This window comes from Myiozetetes cayanensis, unplaced genomic scaffold, assembly GCF_022539395.1.
Source record: "Myiozetetes cayanensis isolate MyiCay16 unplaced genomic scaffold, myiCay2020 scf35, whole genome shotgun sequence".
Classification (NCBI taxonomy): domain Eukaryota; kingdom Metazoa; phylum Chordata; class Aves; order Passeriformes; family Tyrannidae; genus Myiozetetes; species Myiozetetes cayanensis.
Window position 1 is genome coordinate 1,087,126 of NW_026087577.1, and position 14,915 is coordinate 1,102,040.

General features: G+C 63.8%; 2 protein-coding genes across 2 annotated transcripts; one reads left to right on the plus strand and one right to left on the minus strand.

Moving 5' to 3' along the window:
• The first annotated feature begins 982 nt into the window (after positions 1-982).
• Positions 983-8,112, plus strand: SAMD14 (sterile alpha motif domain containing 14). Its single transcript, XM_050327955.1, is given in 11 exon segments — positions 983-1,126; positions 2,118-2,169; positions 3,583-3,740; positions 4,341-4,599; positions 4,705-4,792; positions 5,332-5,406; positions 5,484-5,640; positions 6,571-6,631; positions 6,634-6,683; positions 6,776-6,931; positions 7,507-8,112. Coding segments are annotated over 10 exon segments (1,203 nt in total). The 5' UTR covers positions 983-1,126; positions 2,118-2,129; the 3' UTR covers positions 7,666-8,112.
• A 246-nt stretch (positions 8,113-8,358) lies between these two features.
• On the minus strand, positions 8,359-14,848 carry PDK2 (pyruvate dehydrogenase kinase 2). The gene is made up of 11 exons (XM_050327954.1): positions 14,679-14,848; positions 13,336-13,477; positions 11,573-11,644; positions 11,146-11,330; positions 10,774-10,863; positions 10,398-10,475; positions 10,122-10,198; positions 9,944-10,042; positions 9,753-9,860; positions 9,216-9,329; positions 8,359-9,129 (listed from the first exon to the last, which is right to left on the minus strand). The coding sequence occupies exons 1-11, from the start codon at positions 14,794-14,796 to the stop codon at positions 8,989-8,991; spliced, it is 1,224 nt and encodes a 407-aa protein (XP_050183911.1). The 5' UTR covers positions 14,797-14,848; the 3' UTR covers positions 8,359-8,988.
• Between the last annotated feature and the right edge of the window lie 67 nt (positions 14,849-14,915).

A 14,915-nucleotide genomic window follows, 5' to 3' on the forward strand; every position in this document is an offset into this window, starting at 1 on the left:
GTACCTATGTATGTACTGGTCCTCCTTTTGTAACGCAGCGTCCGCGGCCCCCCCACCCCATAAACGCGGCCCAGGCCTCCCCCCGCCTCCTTCTGCCCGCGGATGGGTCCGGGGAGGGACGGTTGGTGGGGCTCGGGGGGCGATGGGTGAGACTGAGAAGGATGGAGGGAATAGGGAAGACTGGGAGTGATTGGGGTCATGGGGAGGAGCGGGAAGGGTGGGGGACCGAGGAGGCTGGGAGTGCACTGGAAGGAGTGGGAAGAATTGGAGGGGAGTGGGCAGGATGAGGGGGTACTGGGAGGAGTGGGAGGGATTGGGGCGAACTGAGGGGATGGGCAGGATAGGGGCACTGAGAGAAATGCGAGGGACTGGGAGGAACTAGGGGAAGTGGGAAGAACTGGAAGGGAGTGGGCAGCATGGGGAGGCGCTGGGAGGAGCGGGAAAGACTGGAGGGCACTGGGAGGAATGGAAAGAACTGGGGCGGGCGGCACTGGGAGGAGTGAGTAGCATGTGGGGGACATTGCCATAGGTGGGGGGCACTTCGGGGCACTGTGAAGGATGGGAGACACTGGGCACGATGGGGTTCACCGGTGAGTCGGTGCCCGGTGTCCCCGTGCCCGGCCGGTCGCTGTCCGTTCAGCACCGCCGTGTGTGCACGTCGGTCCGTCCGTGCCCGGTGTCCAGTGTCCCCCCTGTACCCCCCCGTCGCTGTCCCTTCAGCACTCCCGTGTGTGCGTCTGTCCTCCCCATGCCCGGTACCCCTCCTCAGAGCCCCCGCGTCCCTGTCCGTTCAGCACCCCCGCATGCCCCCCCTCACCTCGTGCCCAGTGCCCTCCCAGTGCCACCCGTCGCTATCCGTTCAGCATCCCCGTGTATCCCCCACACACCCCCTCCCTGTGCCCCCTCATCTCTGTCCGTTTAGCACCGGCCCCGCTCCGGGCGGGGCTGACCCTGCCCCCCCCGCCCCCGCCGTTTCCGGGTTCCTGTGCCCCCCCCGCGGCCCCCGGCCCGGCGGGGCGGCTCGGCGCGGCTCGGCAGCGCCCTCCGCTCCCATCGGCCTCGCCACGGCCCCGACCCAGCCCGGCGAGAGGCGACCGGGGGCGACCAGGATGCCCCAGGAGCGCCGGTGAGTCGGGGGAAACGGATAGGGCGTCACCCCGGGACAGCGGCCCCGGGATGGCCCCATCCCCTGGTACAGCCTCATCTCCGGTACAGCATCCCCAGGACAGCCCCACCTCCGGGACAGCCCCACCCCCGGGACAGCATCCCTTGTACAGCCCCGGTTCAGCATTCCCGGTAGAGCCCCTCCCCCGGGACAGCCCCATCCCCCCGGTTCAGTATTCTCGGTACAGCCTCATCCCCCGGGCAGCATCCCCGGTACAACCACGGTAGATCCCTTTACCCCCAGGACAGCCCCGGGACAGCCCCAGCCCTGGTACAGCATCCCCGGTACAGCCCCCGGTACGGCCCCATCCCCCGGTACACATCCAGTACAGCCCCGCCCCGGTACAGCCCCCACCCCAGATACACCAGCCCCGGTACAGCCCCGGTACAGCCCCGTCCTTCGGTATAGCCCCTGTACAGCCCCATCCCCGGTACAGCCCCACCCCAGGTACAGAACCATCCCCTGGGACAGCCCCGGTACAGCCCCATCCCGGTACAGCATCCCCGGTACGGCCCCATCCCGGTACAGCTCCTAACACAGCTACATCACCCCCGGTCCTGTCCCCTCCTCATACTGCCCCGCCCCAGCCCCCACCACCCGCTGGCCCCGTTCCTTGGGGGGAGGGAGGGGCTGGAGAGGGAGCCGGGAGCGGATCCTCCCTCCCACTTACCCCTCCTTCCCCCCCCCGCCCCCGTCCCGATGCTGCCAAGGCATTAGGAGTCCCTGCCCCCACGGCGAGACCCCTAGAACCCCGGGGGGGGTTAACTTCCTCCCGCATGCTCTGCAAAGGGGGTCCCCAGTCCTCTCCGCCCCCCTGTAACATGGGACATGGGGATCACTGGGAGGGCAGAGGGGGTCACTGGAATCACTGGGAGAGGGTCTGGTCCCTCCCCTGCTCCCCCTCACTCCCCTGAGCACAGGGGGGTGTCCTGACTGTCCCCTCTGTCCCCAGCTCTGTCCCACCATGTCAGTCTCCAAACTGCAGGACATGGATGAGGTTTTTGGTGAGTCCCAGTGGGCACATGGGTTGCAGATCCCCAAATGTGGTGCAGAGCCCCCTGTGGAGTGCAGAACTATCTGTGGGTCCCTACCTCTCAGTGTCCTCCTGTCTTAGGGGGGGACAAACTGGGCTTGGGGACAACATGTGCTTGGGGACAAAGGGATGTGTATGGGCAGGGGGACATGGGGACGCATACAGGGGACAGGGGCATGCAGAGAGTGAGAGGAACATGGGAACACACAGGTGTGGGCACAGGGGTGTGCACAGGGTGACAAGAATGTGGGGGCATGGGGAGAGGCACAGGGACGTGCACAGGCTGGCAGGGACATGAGGACATGGGGACATGTACAGGGCACACAGAAATGGGGGTACAGGCCCAGGGGTGTGCACAGGGTGACAGGGACATGAGGATGTGGCCCAGAGCCACCCCTCTAGCTAGGTTGGGGTACAGGGGTCACAGCAGGGCAGGGACACCAGGGGGATCCTGGTTGGACCATGGACAAAGCGTGGCCCCCGTGGGTGACAGGGACATTCTGTACCTGGGGTCACCCCACTGCTTCTCTCCCCATGCCGGGGCATCTCTTTGAATACTTCTCTCTGTCCCTCTGTTCCCTGTCCTGCCCCACTGGGGTGCCCCATCCATGTCCCCAATGCTCCCCTCTCCCTGTGGCCCCTCCCATCTCCCTGGGACCCCCCTCCTGCCCTTTGACTCTCCTGCCCTGTCACCAATGTCCCTCTGTCCCCTCTTCACCGGGCTGGCCTTCTCCCAACCTTCTGTCTGCCTTCCTCCAATTCTCCCCGTCCTCTTCTACCTGCCCCTTCTTGGCCATCCATCCCTCCATCTCCCATCAATCCATTCCTCCCTCCTTTCCCCCGCATCTGCTTGGCCCCACCCATCCACCTGTCCACCATTTCCTTTTCCTTATCCATCCATCCATCCATCCCTCCATACATCCACATCTTCCCTCTCAACCTGTCCATTCATCCTTACAAACATCCCTCCTTTGTATCTCCTTGTCCCTACCTCTCCATCTGTCCATCCATCTCCTCTTCGCTGTCCCAATCCTACCTATCTTCCTTATCCCTACCTGTCCCTCCACCCTTCCCTTGCCCCATCCATCCATATATCCATCCATTCTCCTCCTCCCTACTTGTCCCTTTATCCCTATCTTCCTTCTCCCTTTTCCTTCCTCCCTCCCTCCCTGTCCCTCTATCCCTCCCCATCTTCATTCTCCCTCCCCATCAATCCATCCACCCACTCATCCATCCCTTCTCCCTACTTGTCCGTTCCTCCATCCCTCCATCTATCCCCATCTTCCTTCTCTGTCCTCATCCATCCCATCCCACCCCACCGCACCCCATGTCCATCTGTCCGTCTGTCTCTCTCTCTCTGCCCCGGTCTCTCTTTCACCCCCAGATTTTACCGCTGTGGTTCCAGAGACGCCGCGCCTGGACAGCAGCCTGCACAAAGCCCGGGCCCGCCTGCTGGCCAAGGGCCGCCGCCACCGGCCCTCCCGCTCCCGCCTGCGCGACAGCGCCAGCTCCACCGAGGGCGATGAGGGGCCCGACACTGCAGTGAGACCAGGGGCAGGGGGCACCGCGGACACCAGGGATTAGAGGGGGGAATCCATGGCGGGGGGCCTGCAGGGGCGGGGGGCACCATGGACACTAGAGGGGGGGATGCTGTGGTTGGGGGTGTTGCTGGCATGGGGGGCACCATCAACCCCAGGACTACAGGGGTGGGATGCCATGACTGGGGGTGTTTCTGGAGTGGGGGTACTGTGGACCCCAGGGAGTACAGGGGGAGGAATGCTGTGGTTGGTGGTAGAACAGGCATGGGGGACCCCAGGAACCATGGACCCCAGGGATGGTGTTGGAGGATGTCACGGCTGGGGGTTCTGAAGGGGTGGGTGGCTCTGAGGAGGGAATGCCATGGCTGGGGGGCCCCACAGACCCCAGGGACTGGAGGGGAATGGCTGAGCTGCAGGGTTGGGGGCCACCACGAAGCCCAGGGACTACAGGGGGAATACCATGGCTGGGGGGCACTGTGGACCCCAGGGATTAGAGGGGGAGATGCCATGGCTGGGGGGACTGCAGGGGTGGGGGTCTAGGGGACAAACCCGGGGCAGTGCAGGGGTTTGACCCCCCCCTCCCCTTGCCTTGTGCCCCCCAAAGGGCACTGAGGGTGATGGTAGCCCCCCGACGCTCTCGTCCTTCTCCCGTGCTGGCGACTTCTCCTCCGAGGTGGGGGTGGGGAGGGTGGCACTGGGGGACCCCCCGGCTCCCACGGCCCCCCTCAGCCGCTACCGGCCCCTCACCAACACCTCATCCCAGGAGGGGCTGTCGGGCCCCCCCGTTCCCAAATCCTGTCCCAGCTCTGACAGCTCCCCCGGCTTCGCCCGCCGTGATGCCCGGCCCTGGCAGCACAGCGAAGGTGAGACCTCCACCTCGACACCCCTCCCTCCCAGCATAGAGGGACCCCTGGGACCATCCCCCGGCACTGTGGGGGGTGGTGGGGGACACCCCGGTCCTTCTGCAGATGACAGCCGGGACATGAGCCCCCCTGAGCCTGCCAGTCCCACTGTGGGGCTGGACAAGAAAACACGAAGGAAGTTCTTGGACTTAGGGTGAGACCCGGTCCTGGGGGGAGCAAGGGGATACACAAGGGAGGCGTGGAGTGGGACATGGGGGATGGAGGGGTCCAGGAAAGGATGCAGAAGGAGATGGAGGAAGGAATGGAGGAAGGGATAGAGAGGGATGGAGAGGGCCAGAAGGATGCAGAGGGGATGAAGGGGCACAGAGAGGTGTTGGGACGGATGCAGGAAGAGATGGAGGGTGGGTACACGGAGGGCTGGGGGGATGGACGGATGCAGGGGGGATGGATGCAGGGATGAAGAGGTGTAACAGAAAGAAAGATGGGAGACATAGATGGAGAGATGCCTGAAGGGAGGAAAAGATGGAGGGATACATGGAGGACGGATGCACAAGTGGAGGGAGGAGGAGGATCCTCTGGAGGGAATAAAGGGGTCTCTAGGATGGATGTGTGGATGGATGGATGGAAGAATGGATGGATGCATACATACATGGATGGATGGAGGGATGGATGGGTGGAGTCCTGGAGTCCATGGGGGGAGCACAACCCTCAGGATTCCCCCCTCTCCCTCAGGGTGACCCTGCGCCGGGCGTCCTCTGGTAAGAGCCGGAAGGAGAAGAGCAGCAACCGCCTGTCCATGGGCAGCAGGTGAGGCATACCCTCAGCCAGGGCAGGGGGGGCTGCCTGGGTACAGCCCCCATGCCCTGACACGGCTCTGTGCCCAGGGAGGCAGCAGAGGGTCCTGGCCGCCCCTCGGGCTCCTCCTTCATGCCCTTTTCGTGGTTCTCGGACAGTGCCAGGGGCTCGGTCTCCCCTGGCTCCGCATCCCCCGCCAGTTCCCCCCGGCACGAGGGGCTCAGCCCCGCCAAATCCGCCTCCCAGGTCAGTGCGCAGCCAGGAGAGGGGGGGTCCTGGCACTGTGGGGATAAGGGAGGGGATGGGGGCTCTATAGGGACATCCATGCTCTTGATGAATTCAGTGGCTGCAGGAGAGGAGGTGACATCAGCTGTAGGAACAGGGGACAAAGCCCCATAGGGTCAGGGTGGCTCTGGGGGGTGTCAAAGCCCTAAAGAGTCAAGACAAGTACTGGGGAGAGGGGGGGAGGCAGGTCCAAAGCCCCATTGCATCAAGGTGGCTTTGTGGGGCTGTCAAAGCTCTGTAGAGTCAAGGCAGACACTGGGGGGAGTGGGGGTCCAAAGCCCCATAGGGTCAAGATGGCTGGGGTGAGGGGGTGTCAAAGCCCTATAAAGTCATGACAGGTATTGGGAGGGTGTCCAAAGCCCTATAGGGTCAAAATGGCTTGGGAGAGGGGACTGTCAAAACCCTAGAGTCAAGACAGGTATTGAGGTGGGGGTCCAAAGCCCTATAAGGTCAAGGTGGCTTTGAGGGGCTGTCAAAGCCCTATAGAGTCAAGATGGCTTGGGGGAGGGGGGAGTCAAAGCCCTATAGAGTCATGATGTGTACTGGGGGGTCCAAAGTCCTATAAGGTCAAGATGGCTTTGGGGGGCTGTCAAAGCCCTGCAGAGTCAAGACAGGCAGTGGGCAGGGGGTCCAAAGCCCAGTAGGGTCAAGACAGGTATTGAGGGGGGTCCAAAGCCCCATAGGGTCAAGATGGCTTGGGGAGGGGGTTGTCCAAAGCCCCATAGGGTCGGGTAACTACTACAGGGAGAGAGCTCAAAGCCCCACAATGGCTTTAGGAGGGATGAAAGCCCAGGAGTGTCTGGAAGCCCTATGGGTGTGGGAGGGTGCTATAGGGAGGTTCTGGGGGGGAGGGGGGCAGCTCTGCCCTCACCCCCCCCCCCGCTGCCCCAGGACTCAACGCTGAGCGAGGACTCCCCCCCGCCCAGCGCAAGCCCCCGCCTGCCCGGGCCCCCCGCACCAAGTGCTCGTACCCCTACCACACCCTGTCCCAGTCCTCGGACGAGGTGAGATGTGGCGAGGGGGGCGAGGTTGGGGTGTGTGTCCCCGCCTCCACCTCCTGTTTCCACGGGGACCCCCCACTAATGCCCTGTGCCAGTTCCTGGAGGAGCCCCCCGGCGTGGCCGTGGGCTGGACGTGCCAGCAGGTGGGGCAGTGGCTGGAGAGCCTGAGCCTGGAGCAGTACGTGCAGGAGTTCTTAGCCCATGGCGTGGACGGGCCCCAGCTCCTGCACCTCAACGGGGCCAAGCTCAAGGTACGGGGGAGGGGGCTCTGCTGAGGGGGCATGGGAGGGTTTTGGGTGCCCCAATGGGCTCTGGGGTGGGGCCAAAGGTTTTGGGTACCCCAACAGAGCAGGAGGTCTCAGAGATTTTAAGTACCCCAACAGGATGGTCCATATTGCAGCTCGGGGAGGGTTCTGGGTACCCCAACAGAGGGTGGGAGGGGACCTCCCATGGAGCAGGAGGTCTCAGATGGTTCTAGGTACCCCATGGGGCCATAAGATGCTCCATGGGGCAAGAAGGTCTGGGATGATTCTGGGTAGCCCAACAGGGTGTTCCATGGAGCAGGTCTGTGAGGGTTCAAGGTACCCCAAAGGGCTCATCAAGGGGTACCTAAACCCCCTTGTGTGAACTGGTGGCTCCACAGGGCAGGAAGTTCCAGGTGTCCCAAGGGATGACTCAAGGAGGTGGACAGGAGGTTCTGGGGACCCCAAGGTGCTGCTGCAGGGGGCGGGTGATCCTGAGGACAGGCAGTGCAGGGGGGTCCAGGTACCCCAAAGGGCTTGGGGGGCAGTGTGGCCCCCCTGCCAGCCCCCTGCTGTGCCCGCAGGCGCTGGGGGTGGGCAGCCCCCAGGACAGGGCGGTGCTGAAAAGGAAGCTGAAGGAGCTGAGCCTGGCAGCCGAGAGGGAGCGCAAGGCCCAGGAGAAGGCAGAGAAGCAGCGAGAGAAGCAGAAGAAGAAAGACCTGCAGGAGCAGCGGCGGAGTTGAGGGGGGAACCTGGGAGTGCCCCTACACCCCCTCCCCACCCACAGCGTGGGACACACCGGCACGGCCGAGGGACGGTGCCAGGCTGAGACAGGCATGGAACACCACGTGCCATCCCCTCCTCCAGCCCCCTCCCCGCCTGCACCCCTGCACCCCACAGGCACAGCCTGGACCCCCTCTCCCCCCTAGGGGCCCCTTTTCCAGATGCAAGTGGCACATTGGACACCCCCATCCTGCCCCATCACCCCCCACCCCATCAGCAGCACCCCAAGGCGGGCAGGGAGGTCACAGCCAGCACTGGCTGGGGACAGTGTGTGGCCTGAGCCCCCCCACACAGGGACACCCCCAAATTGGGCATGGGGGGCAACTGCTGACCTCCCCACACCCTCCCAAATATGGCGTCCCAGAGGCCATCCCAGGAAATAAAAGGGTATCAAGGGCCAGTGCAAACCAGTGTGACCAGTGTGAGGCTGACTGGGGTGAGGCCAGGGGGGCAAGATGGGGTGGGGGGAGTTCAGTGTCAGGCTGGGGGCAGGGCACAGAGCATGGCTGGTCCCCAAGTGCCACCGTGTGACTGTGCCCAGCCCCCTCCCAAGCCTGGGAGTGGGTAAACTGAGGCGTGGGGCTGTCAGTGACCCATTTAGGGGGTGCCAAGGGGGGTGCGTTTCCAGGACCCCAAAACACCACACCAGGAGCTCAACCAACATACAATTTACTGACAGTGGGGAGGGATGGTCTGGGGAGGTGGAGGGGGAGAAAGAGGGGAATTTAGGGGGGCAGGGGGAGGTTTCTGAGCAGGTCACAGCATGTGTGGGGTGGGGAACTCCCCTGGTGGGGGGTGCAAGAGGTGCAGGGGTGGGGGGCACACGCAGGTGAGAACAGCTCAGTAGTGCAATAACAGGGATGGGAGATGGGAAATGAGAGCATGTGGGGGACTCAGGCCTGTCAGGGCTGGAAGGGCAGGGAAGTGCTACTGGTCATACTGGGAAAGGAGACCAGTTCCCTGCTGGGCCAGGGTGCACCCCCTGGGGTGGGTGTGAAGGTTGGAGGGGGTAGGAGAGGGGACAACAGGGGCTTTACGCCCTCCACGCTGCTCCACCATTCCTCTCAGCTAAGTACCTAAGTGCCACCAAGGTGGGGGGCGCTGGGACCCCCTCACACCCCACTGAGACCCCCCCCCACCGCACTGGGACCCACTTCCAGTGGAGCCCAAAGAGCCACAGAACCAGGATGCTCCAACAACCCCCTGGGGTGCTAGGGGTCCTGTGAGCTGGGGCGAGGGGTTCTCTGTGGCCTGGGGGGGGGGCTGTGAGCCCCGGGGGGGGCTTAGGGCACGCGATAGGTGGAGGTGTTCTTGGGCTCGGTGCTGGGCACGCACCAGTCCCCGGCCTCCTGGCTGGCCTGGTAGTGCCGCCACGCCGACTTGTTGTACACGGGCAGCCGCTCCACCGAGTCTGTGGACAGGGCCTGGGGGGCACACAGGGGGCTGGGCAGGGTCCTGTGCCCCCCTCCCCAGAGCCCTGAACCCTTTGTTTGGAGGGAGAAAGACCCACCTTCAGGTAGATGACGGCGTCGGTGCCGAAGCCCTCCATGGAAAAGAGCTGCAGGTCCCCCTGGAAGTACTTGGCGTAGAGGCGGGAGATGGGCAGCCCGTAGCCAAACCCGGCCTGAGAGGGGTGAGGAATGGAGTGGGAGGGTCTCTAGTGCTGAGGTGGCACCCCTGGGGCACCCCAAGCTTCCCCACGTCACCACAGGCAGCACCATGTGCAGCCCAAAGTGTCCGTGCCCCTGCCAGCGGTCACTGTGCCACGTTCAAATGTCCCCAGGCAATCCAAAGTGTCCCCACGTCACCCCAAAATGTCCCCATGCCACCCCTAGGCACCACAAATGTACCTATGCCATCCCAAAGTGTCCCCATACCACCCCCAAACCATCCCCAAAACTCCCCCAAGCCACTCTACCCACCGTGAAATACCCCCATCCACCCCAGGCACCCCCACAAACCTCCCCCACTCACAGACCCATGCCTCACTCCCCTCTCCCCAGGACCCCATGGGACCCCGACAGCCCATGCCACGGGGGTCACCTACCAGGGGGGTTCCCCCAGTGCCCATCTGGGGGGTGGGGGCTGTGGAGTACATGTAGCTGAAGAGACGCTCAATCTTCCTCAGGGGGACTCCCATACCCCGGTCACTCATCTGTGAGACACCACAGCGGGGGTGACAACCCTGCTCCTGGCCCCCCCCCACCCCCCCTTGGGATGGAGCTGGTGGTCCCTCACCCTGATGGAAAGGTCCTCTTGGCCCAGGGCCACCATGACTTTGATGGCAGGTAGGCGGGGGCTGCTCTCATGGCTCTCCACAGTGGCTCTCATGGCATTCTGGGGGCACAGAGGCATCACCAGTTCAGGGGGAAAAAAAAACCCTCCTCAGACCATCCCCGAGCAGGGCTGGGGTTACCTTGAAGAGCTCGAAGAGCATGTGGTAGAGGTGGGAGGGCACGTAGACGATGCTCACGGGCTGCTGGGAGTTGGTGGCTGCAGGGAGGAGGAGCAGCTGTTGGCATCATTGTGCTCCCCCAACCCTCAAGGAGTCACCCCAGAATCCCCCCACCACAAAGACCCCCAACCCTAATTGAGCCCCTCCAAAATCCTCCATCTACCACAGGGACCCCCAACCCTAAATGATCACCCCTAGGACCCCTCTGCCTCCAGGGACCCCCCAGACTGGCCTCACCGTTCACCTCCTCGATCTCCAGGTCGGGTGAGGCCATGTAGTACTTGTCACACAGGAGCTTAGCCATGTTGTAAGCGTCTGGGAGGGAGGAGCAGAGTGGTCAGCACCCTCCAAAATGGAGCAGGGGGAGCATTTAAGGTCCCCCCGTTTGCCCCCCACCCCCAAATATTTTCCAGTCCTACAGATTCAGCAAGTTTTGGGGGTCTCCTGGCATGACCCCAAAGCACGAGGGATGCTTTTGCTGAGGACAACCCAAACTTGTGATGCAAATGGCTTCCAAACAGAGTAAGGGGAGGATTAGGGGAACATTCGGTGACCCCCTCATGCCCCAAATTCACACCCCCATGGGGGTGGGAGGCCCCCAGAGCCCACCAACCTCTCACCACGTTGGCCACGTTGCAGTGGGGGTCGATGCTCCCGATGTGTTTGGGGTGCGCAGGGTTGGTGCTGCCGTCGAAGAGCAGAGCTGGGGGGGGACAATGAGCTGTGGGGACCCCACCCTGACCCCAGAGACACCCGGGGACACCCCCAGGGGACTCAGGGCAGGGACTCTGGGGCTGGGGAGGTGACACTCTGGAACAGGGGGGATGTTGGGACGCACAGTGATGATGGGGACCCTTGCGGAGACCCTCAGGACAGGGAGACCCTCAGGACAGACCCCTGGGGCTGAGATGATGCTCTGGGGGGATGCCCAAGGCTGTCAGGGATGCCCAGGGGTGCAGGGGGACCCCTGGAGCTCCCTGCTCACTGTGCTGGTTGATGAGCATGCGGATGGAGATGCGGCTCAGGTAGAAGCGGTCGAGGAAGTACTGGATGTTCTGGTTGGAGACGGGATCATCTCCGTAGGCCTCCTTGTACTCGATGACCCCCTGGGCCATGGTGGGCACCACGTCATTGTGCCGGTTGCGAATGGTGACCAGGGCGTCCGTGAACCTGGGGAGGGCACAGAGGTGGCCCTGGGGACAGCCGGTCTGGGCAGGGCCCCCGATCCAGGCTGGGATTCCTCTGGTGGCACCCAGGAAAAACCAGAACGCAGTCTGGTGGCACTGGGATGGGGTGGGGGAGGTTTGCAGGGATATAGCCCTGGGTGACACCAGTTCACACCGGTGGGAGTCTGGGAGGAGGTGACACCCCAGGACTGGGGACAAGGACGTGCTGTCACCCCCCCAACTTACTGTCCAAGTGTGGCCTGGTCCTCGGGGTCCCTGTCCAGGAACGCCATGATGTCCAGCAGGCTCTGGACATACCTGGGGAGGGACACGGTTATCCCACAGCTGGCACCCCCCAAAGAGAGAGGACACTCCAGGGACCCCCCACCAGGGGGCTCAGGGTCCCCTAGGGCACTGCCCCATGCAGGGTAAGGGGTTAGCTCTCCTCAACCAGGACCTCCCACCCCAAAAACCGCTGCACCGTGAGACTACCCTGCACTTGGGTGGTTCCTGGTGAGCCCTGGTGGTTCCTTAGTGTGCCCTGTCCCACCCCCCTGCTGGCATGGTGGACCTGGGGGACACTTGGGGACAAGGACCCCTGATGGGGTGTGGGGCATGAGGGTGGCTGTGATCTGGGGTGGCTGCGGGAGGGGTGGCATGGCTGGATTCTACTAGCATGGCCGGACCCCCCTGGCATGGCCTGACCCATCCTTCCCCAGCACAGCCAGGTCCCGCTGGCAGGGGACCAGGACAGTGGACAAACAATCTGTCACGTGGTGGCACTGGGAGAAGGGTCACACTGCCACTGCTGGCACAGGGACAGGACACTTAAAGGGACACCCAGACCACCACCCCCCTCCAGGGGTACAGACCCACCACCTTCAGTGTTGGTTCAGGCCCTTCAGGGGGCAGGAAGCTGAGAGGTGGCACTGGTGACCTCCTGATGGTTGAGGACACCCTGCTGGCACAGGGGTGTCCTCAAAGGGCCAGCAGCCCATGTCACCCAAGGGCATGGCATGGCACCAGCTGGGGGCTGTCCTGCCTGTCACCAACCCCTGTGTCCCCCCATGTGTGCCAGCTCCCTCAGGACCTGCTGGGGAGGACAGTCGGTGACACTGGTGGGACACACAGTGGGATATGTGGTGGCAGCAGGACCCTCGTGGGTGACAGCAGTGGCAGGAGTCGTGGTGGCAATGGGAGCTGTGCAGGTGACACTGGGGGGACACAGGGGAACACCCAAGGGAAGTGACCCACAGTAGTGCCACGACAGGCAAGTGACAACAGTGGGACCCTTGGTAGTGGGACCCCCAACAGCAGGACCCGTGGTGGAAGCAGGACCCCCACAGGTGATGTTGGTGGGACCCCCACCATGAGTTAAAACAGGGGGAACCCCAGCAGTTGGACTTCTGGTGGCAGCAGGACCCCCACAGGTGATGTTGGTGGGACCCTCTGAAGCAGGACCTGTGTGAGTGGCAGGGGTGGGACCCCCATGAGCCACCCCACAGGTGGGACCGCTGGTAGCAGGACCCACACAGGTGACAGTGGTGTGGTGGCTGTCCTTGGCTGGAGGGGAAACTGGGGGACAGTGGGGGGGACTGGAAGGCCGCAGCAGGTCCCTGTCCTTGGCTGCAGGGAGACCCTGGAGGGGCTGGGAGGACTGGGGACACTGGGAAGACTGAGGGATGCTTGGGAGGACTGGGGCAGTGGAGGCAGAAGCAGGTTCTTGGCTCAAGGGGGATCCTGGAGGGACCAGAAAGGCTGGGTGGGGGCAGTGCTCAGTCCACCACTGAGGGCAGGCTGGGTGCCCAGTGCCACCCAGTACAGCCCAGTAAAGCCCAAACTGAGTGCAACCTGGAGGTGAGAAGGACCTGGGCCACCACCAGAGCCCAGAACAGTGGTGGCACCTCCACATCCAACATGACCACAGCACCGGATGGTCCTGGAGGCCACAGATCCCATGGCAGTGTCGCCATCCCCCCAGGTGTCCCCCAGCCCCCCAGTGGTCTCACCAGCTCTGCACCAGCTGCACGGAGGGCGTGCGCAGGACGCGGTCGGGCAACAGGTTGATCTCCTTCATGATGTTGGAGAGGCGCACAGGCAGCTCCTGGCGCAGGAAGGCGAAGGATGTCTTCTCACAGGCATTGCTGGAGCCTGGGGGTCATGGGGGGCCTTGGGGTGAGCCCCCCCAGGACCCTCCAGACCCGGGGCTGGCGTCGCTCCAACCCTCTGCCAGGTTGCACTGGGGGAACTGGGAGGACTGGTGGGGGCAGGAGGAGATCCCTGTCCTTGGCTGGAGGGGGTGTGAGGGCTGGGGGAAACTGGGGGAACACTGTGGAGTACTGGGAGACACTGGGGCAGTGGAGGCAGGAGCAGCTCCCTGTCCTTGGCTGCAGTGAGACCCTGGAAGATTGAGAGAGCTGGAGGGCACTGGGAGGACTGGGGGACACTGCAGGGACTGGGAGGACTGGGGCAGTGGAGGCAGGAGCAGGTCCTTGGCTGGAAGGGGATCCTGGAGGGACCAGGAAGGCTGAGGGGGGGAACAGTGCTCAGCCCACCACTGAGGGTAGGCTGGGTGCCCAGTGCCCCCCAGTGCAGCCTGGTAAAGGCCAAACTGGAGGCTGGAAGGCTCCCAGGTGCAATTTGGAGGCAAGAAGGACCTGGGACACCACCAGAGCCCAAACAAGACTCTGGTGGCACTGGGAGGTTGGAGAGAGTGACATGGGGGGCACAGCCAGGAGTGGGGAGGTCCCTAACCAGGAGCTGGTGTCCAGCAAGGCGGGGGGGTCACAGCTGCCCTCAAGCCCCTGGAGAGAGGACAAGGGACAGTGGGATGGAGAGTCCTGGTGGGACAGGACAGGACAGGACTGGGAGGGCCAGAGAGGGGCTGGGATGGCACCGAGGGGATGTGGGTAAACACTAACCCGACCCCCCCAGATAGTTATTTACCAGCTGGGGGAGGGGGGGGAGGAGTGTTGTATTTCGGAAGGGGGGGTGGTGGGAAGGATTTCCAGGGAGGGTGAGAAGGATTTCCAGGGGAAACTGGAATAGGATTTACTCTGGGGTGGGAAGAATTTCCAAGGGGGGTTGGAATAGGATTTCCAGGAGTTGGGAATGATTTCCAGGGGTGTTGGAATAGGATTTATAGGGGTTGGGAAGGATTTCCGGGGGGTTGGAATAGGATTTCCAGGGGGGCGTGCACAGAGCTCCCTCCCCCCCGGCACCGCCCCCCAGACCGGGCATCCCCGGGGTTGGCAGGAGGGGTGTCCCCATCCCGTAGGCTGCTGGCGGGGGGGAGGGGGTGTCCCAGGATCGGGTGGGGGTCTCGGGGGGGTGGAAGGGGTTGTTTATTTACCGAAGTCCAGGAACTGCTTCATAGAGAGCGGCGACGGCGAGAACTTGCTGAAGTGCTCGATGTAGGTGGGGACGCCGGCCAGCGCCGCGCGCTTCCCCAGGCAGCGCAGCAGCCGCATGGCCGCGGCCCCGGGCGTGCCCCGGTGTCGCCCCCGGTGTCGCCCCCGGCGTCCCCAGAGCACCCCGCGACCCCCGAACCGGCCCCGCCGCCCCGGGCCCGGCCCCGCCCCCGCCGCGC

Bases quoted from the DNA above. Each gene is read 5' to 3' on its own strand.
- PDK2 (XM_050327954.1), bottom strand. From the start codon at position 14,796: ATGCGGCTGCTGCGCTGCCTGGGGAAGCGCGCGGCGCTGGCCGGCGTC. The intron at 10,476-10,773 runs GTTGGTGGGCTC...CCTCCCTCCCAG, and splicing joins CGTGGCCAACGTGGTGAGAG to ACGCTTACAACATGGCTAAG. The intron at 10,043-10,121 runs GTAACCCCAGCC...CTGTGCCCCCAG, and splicing joins TGCTCTTCGAGCTCTTCAAG to AATGCCATGAGAGCCACTGT.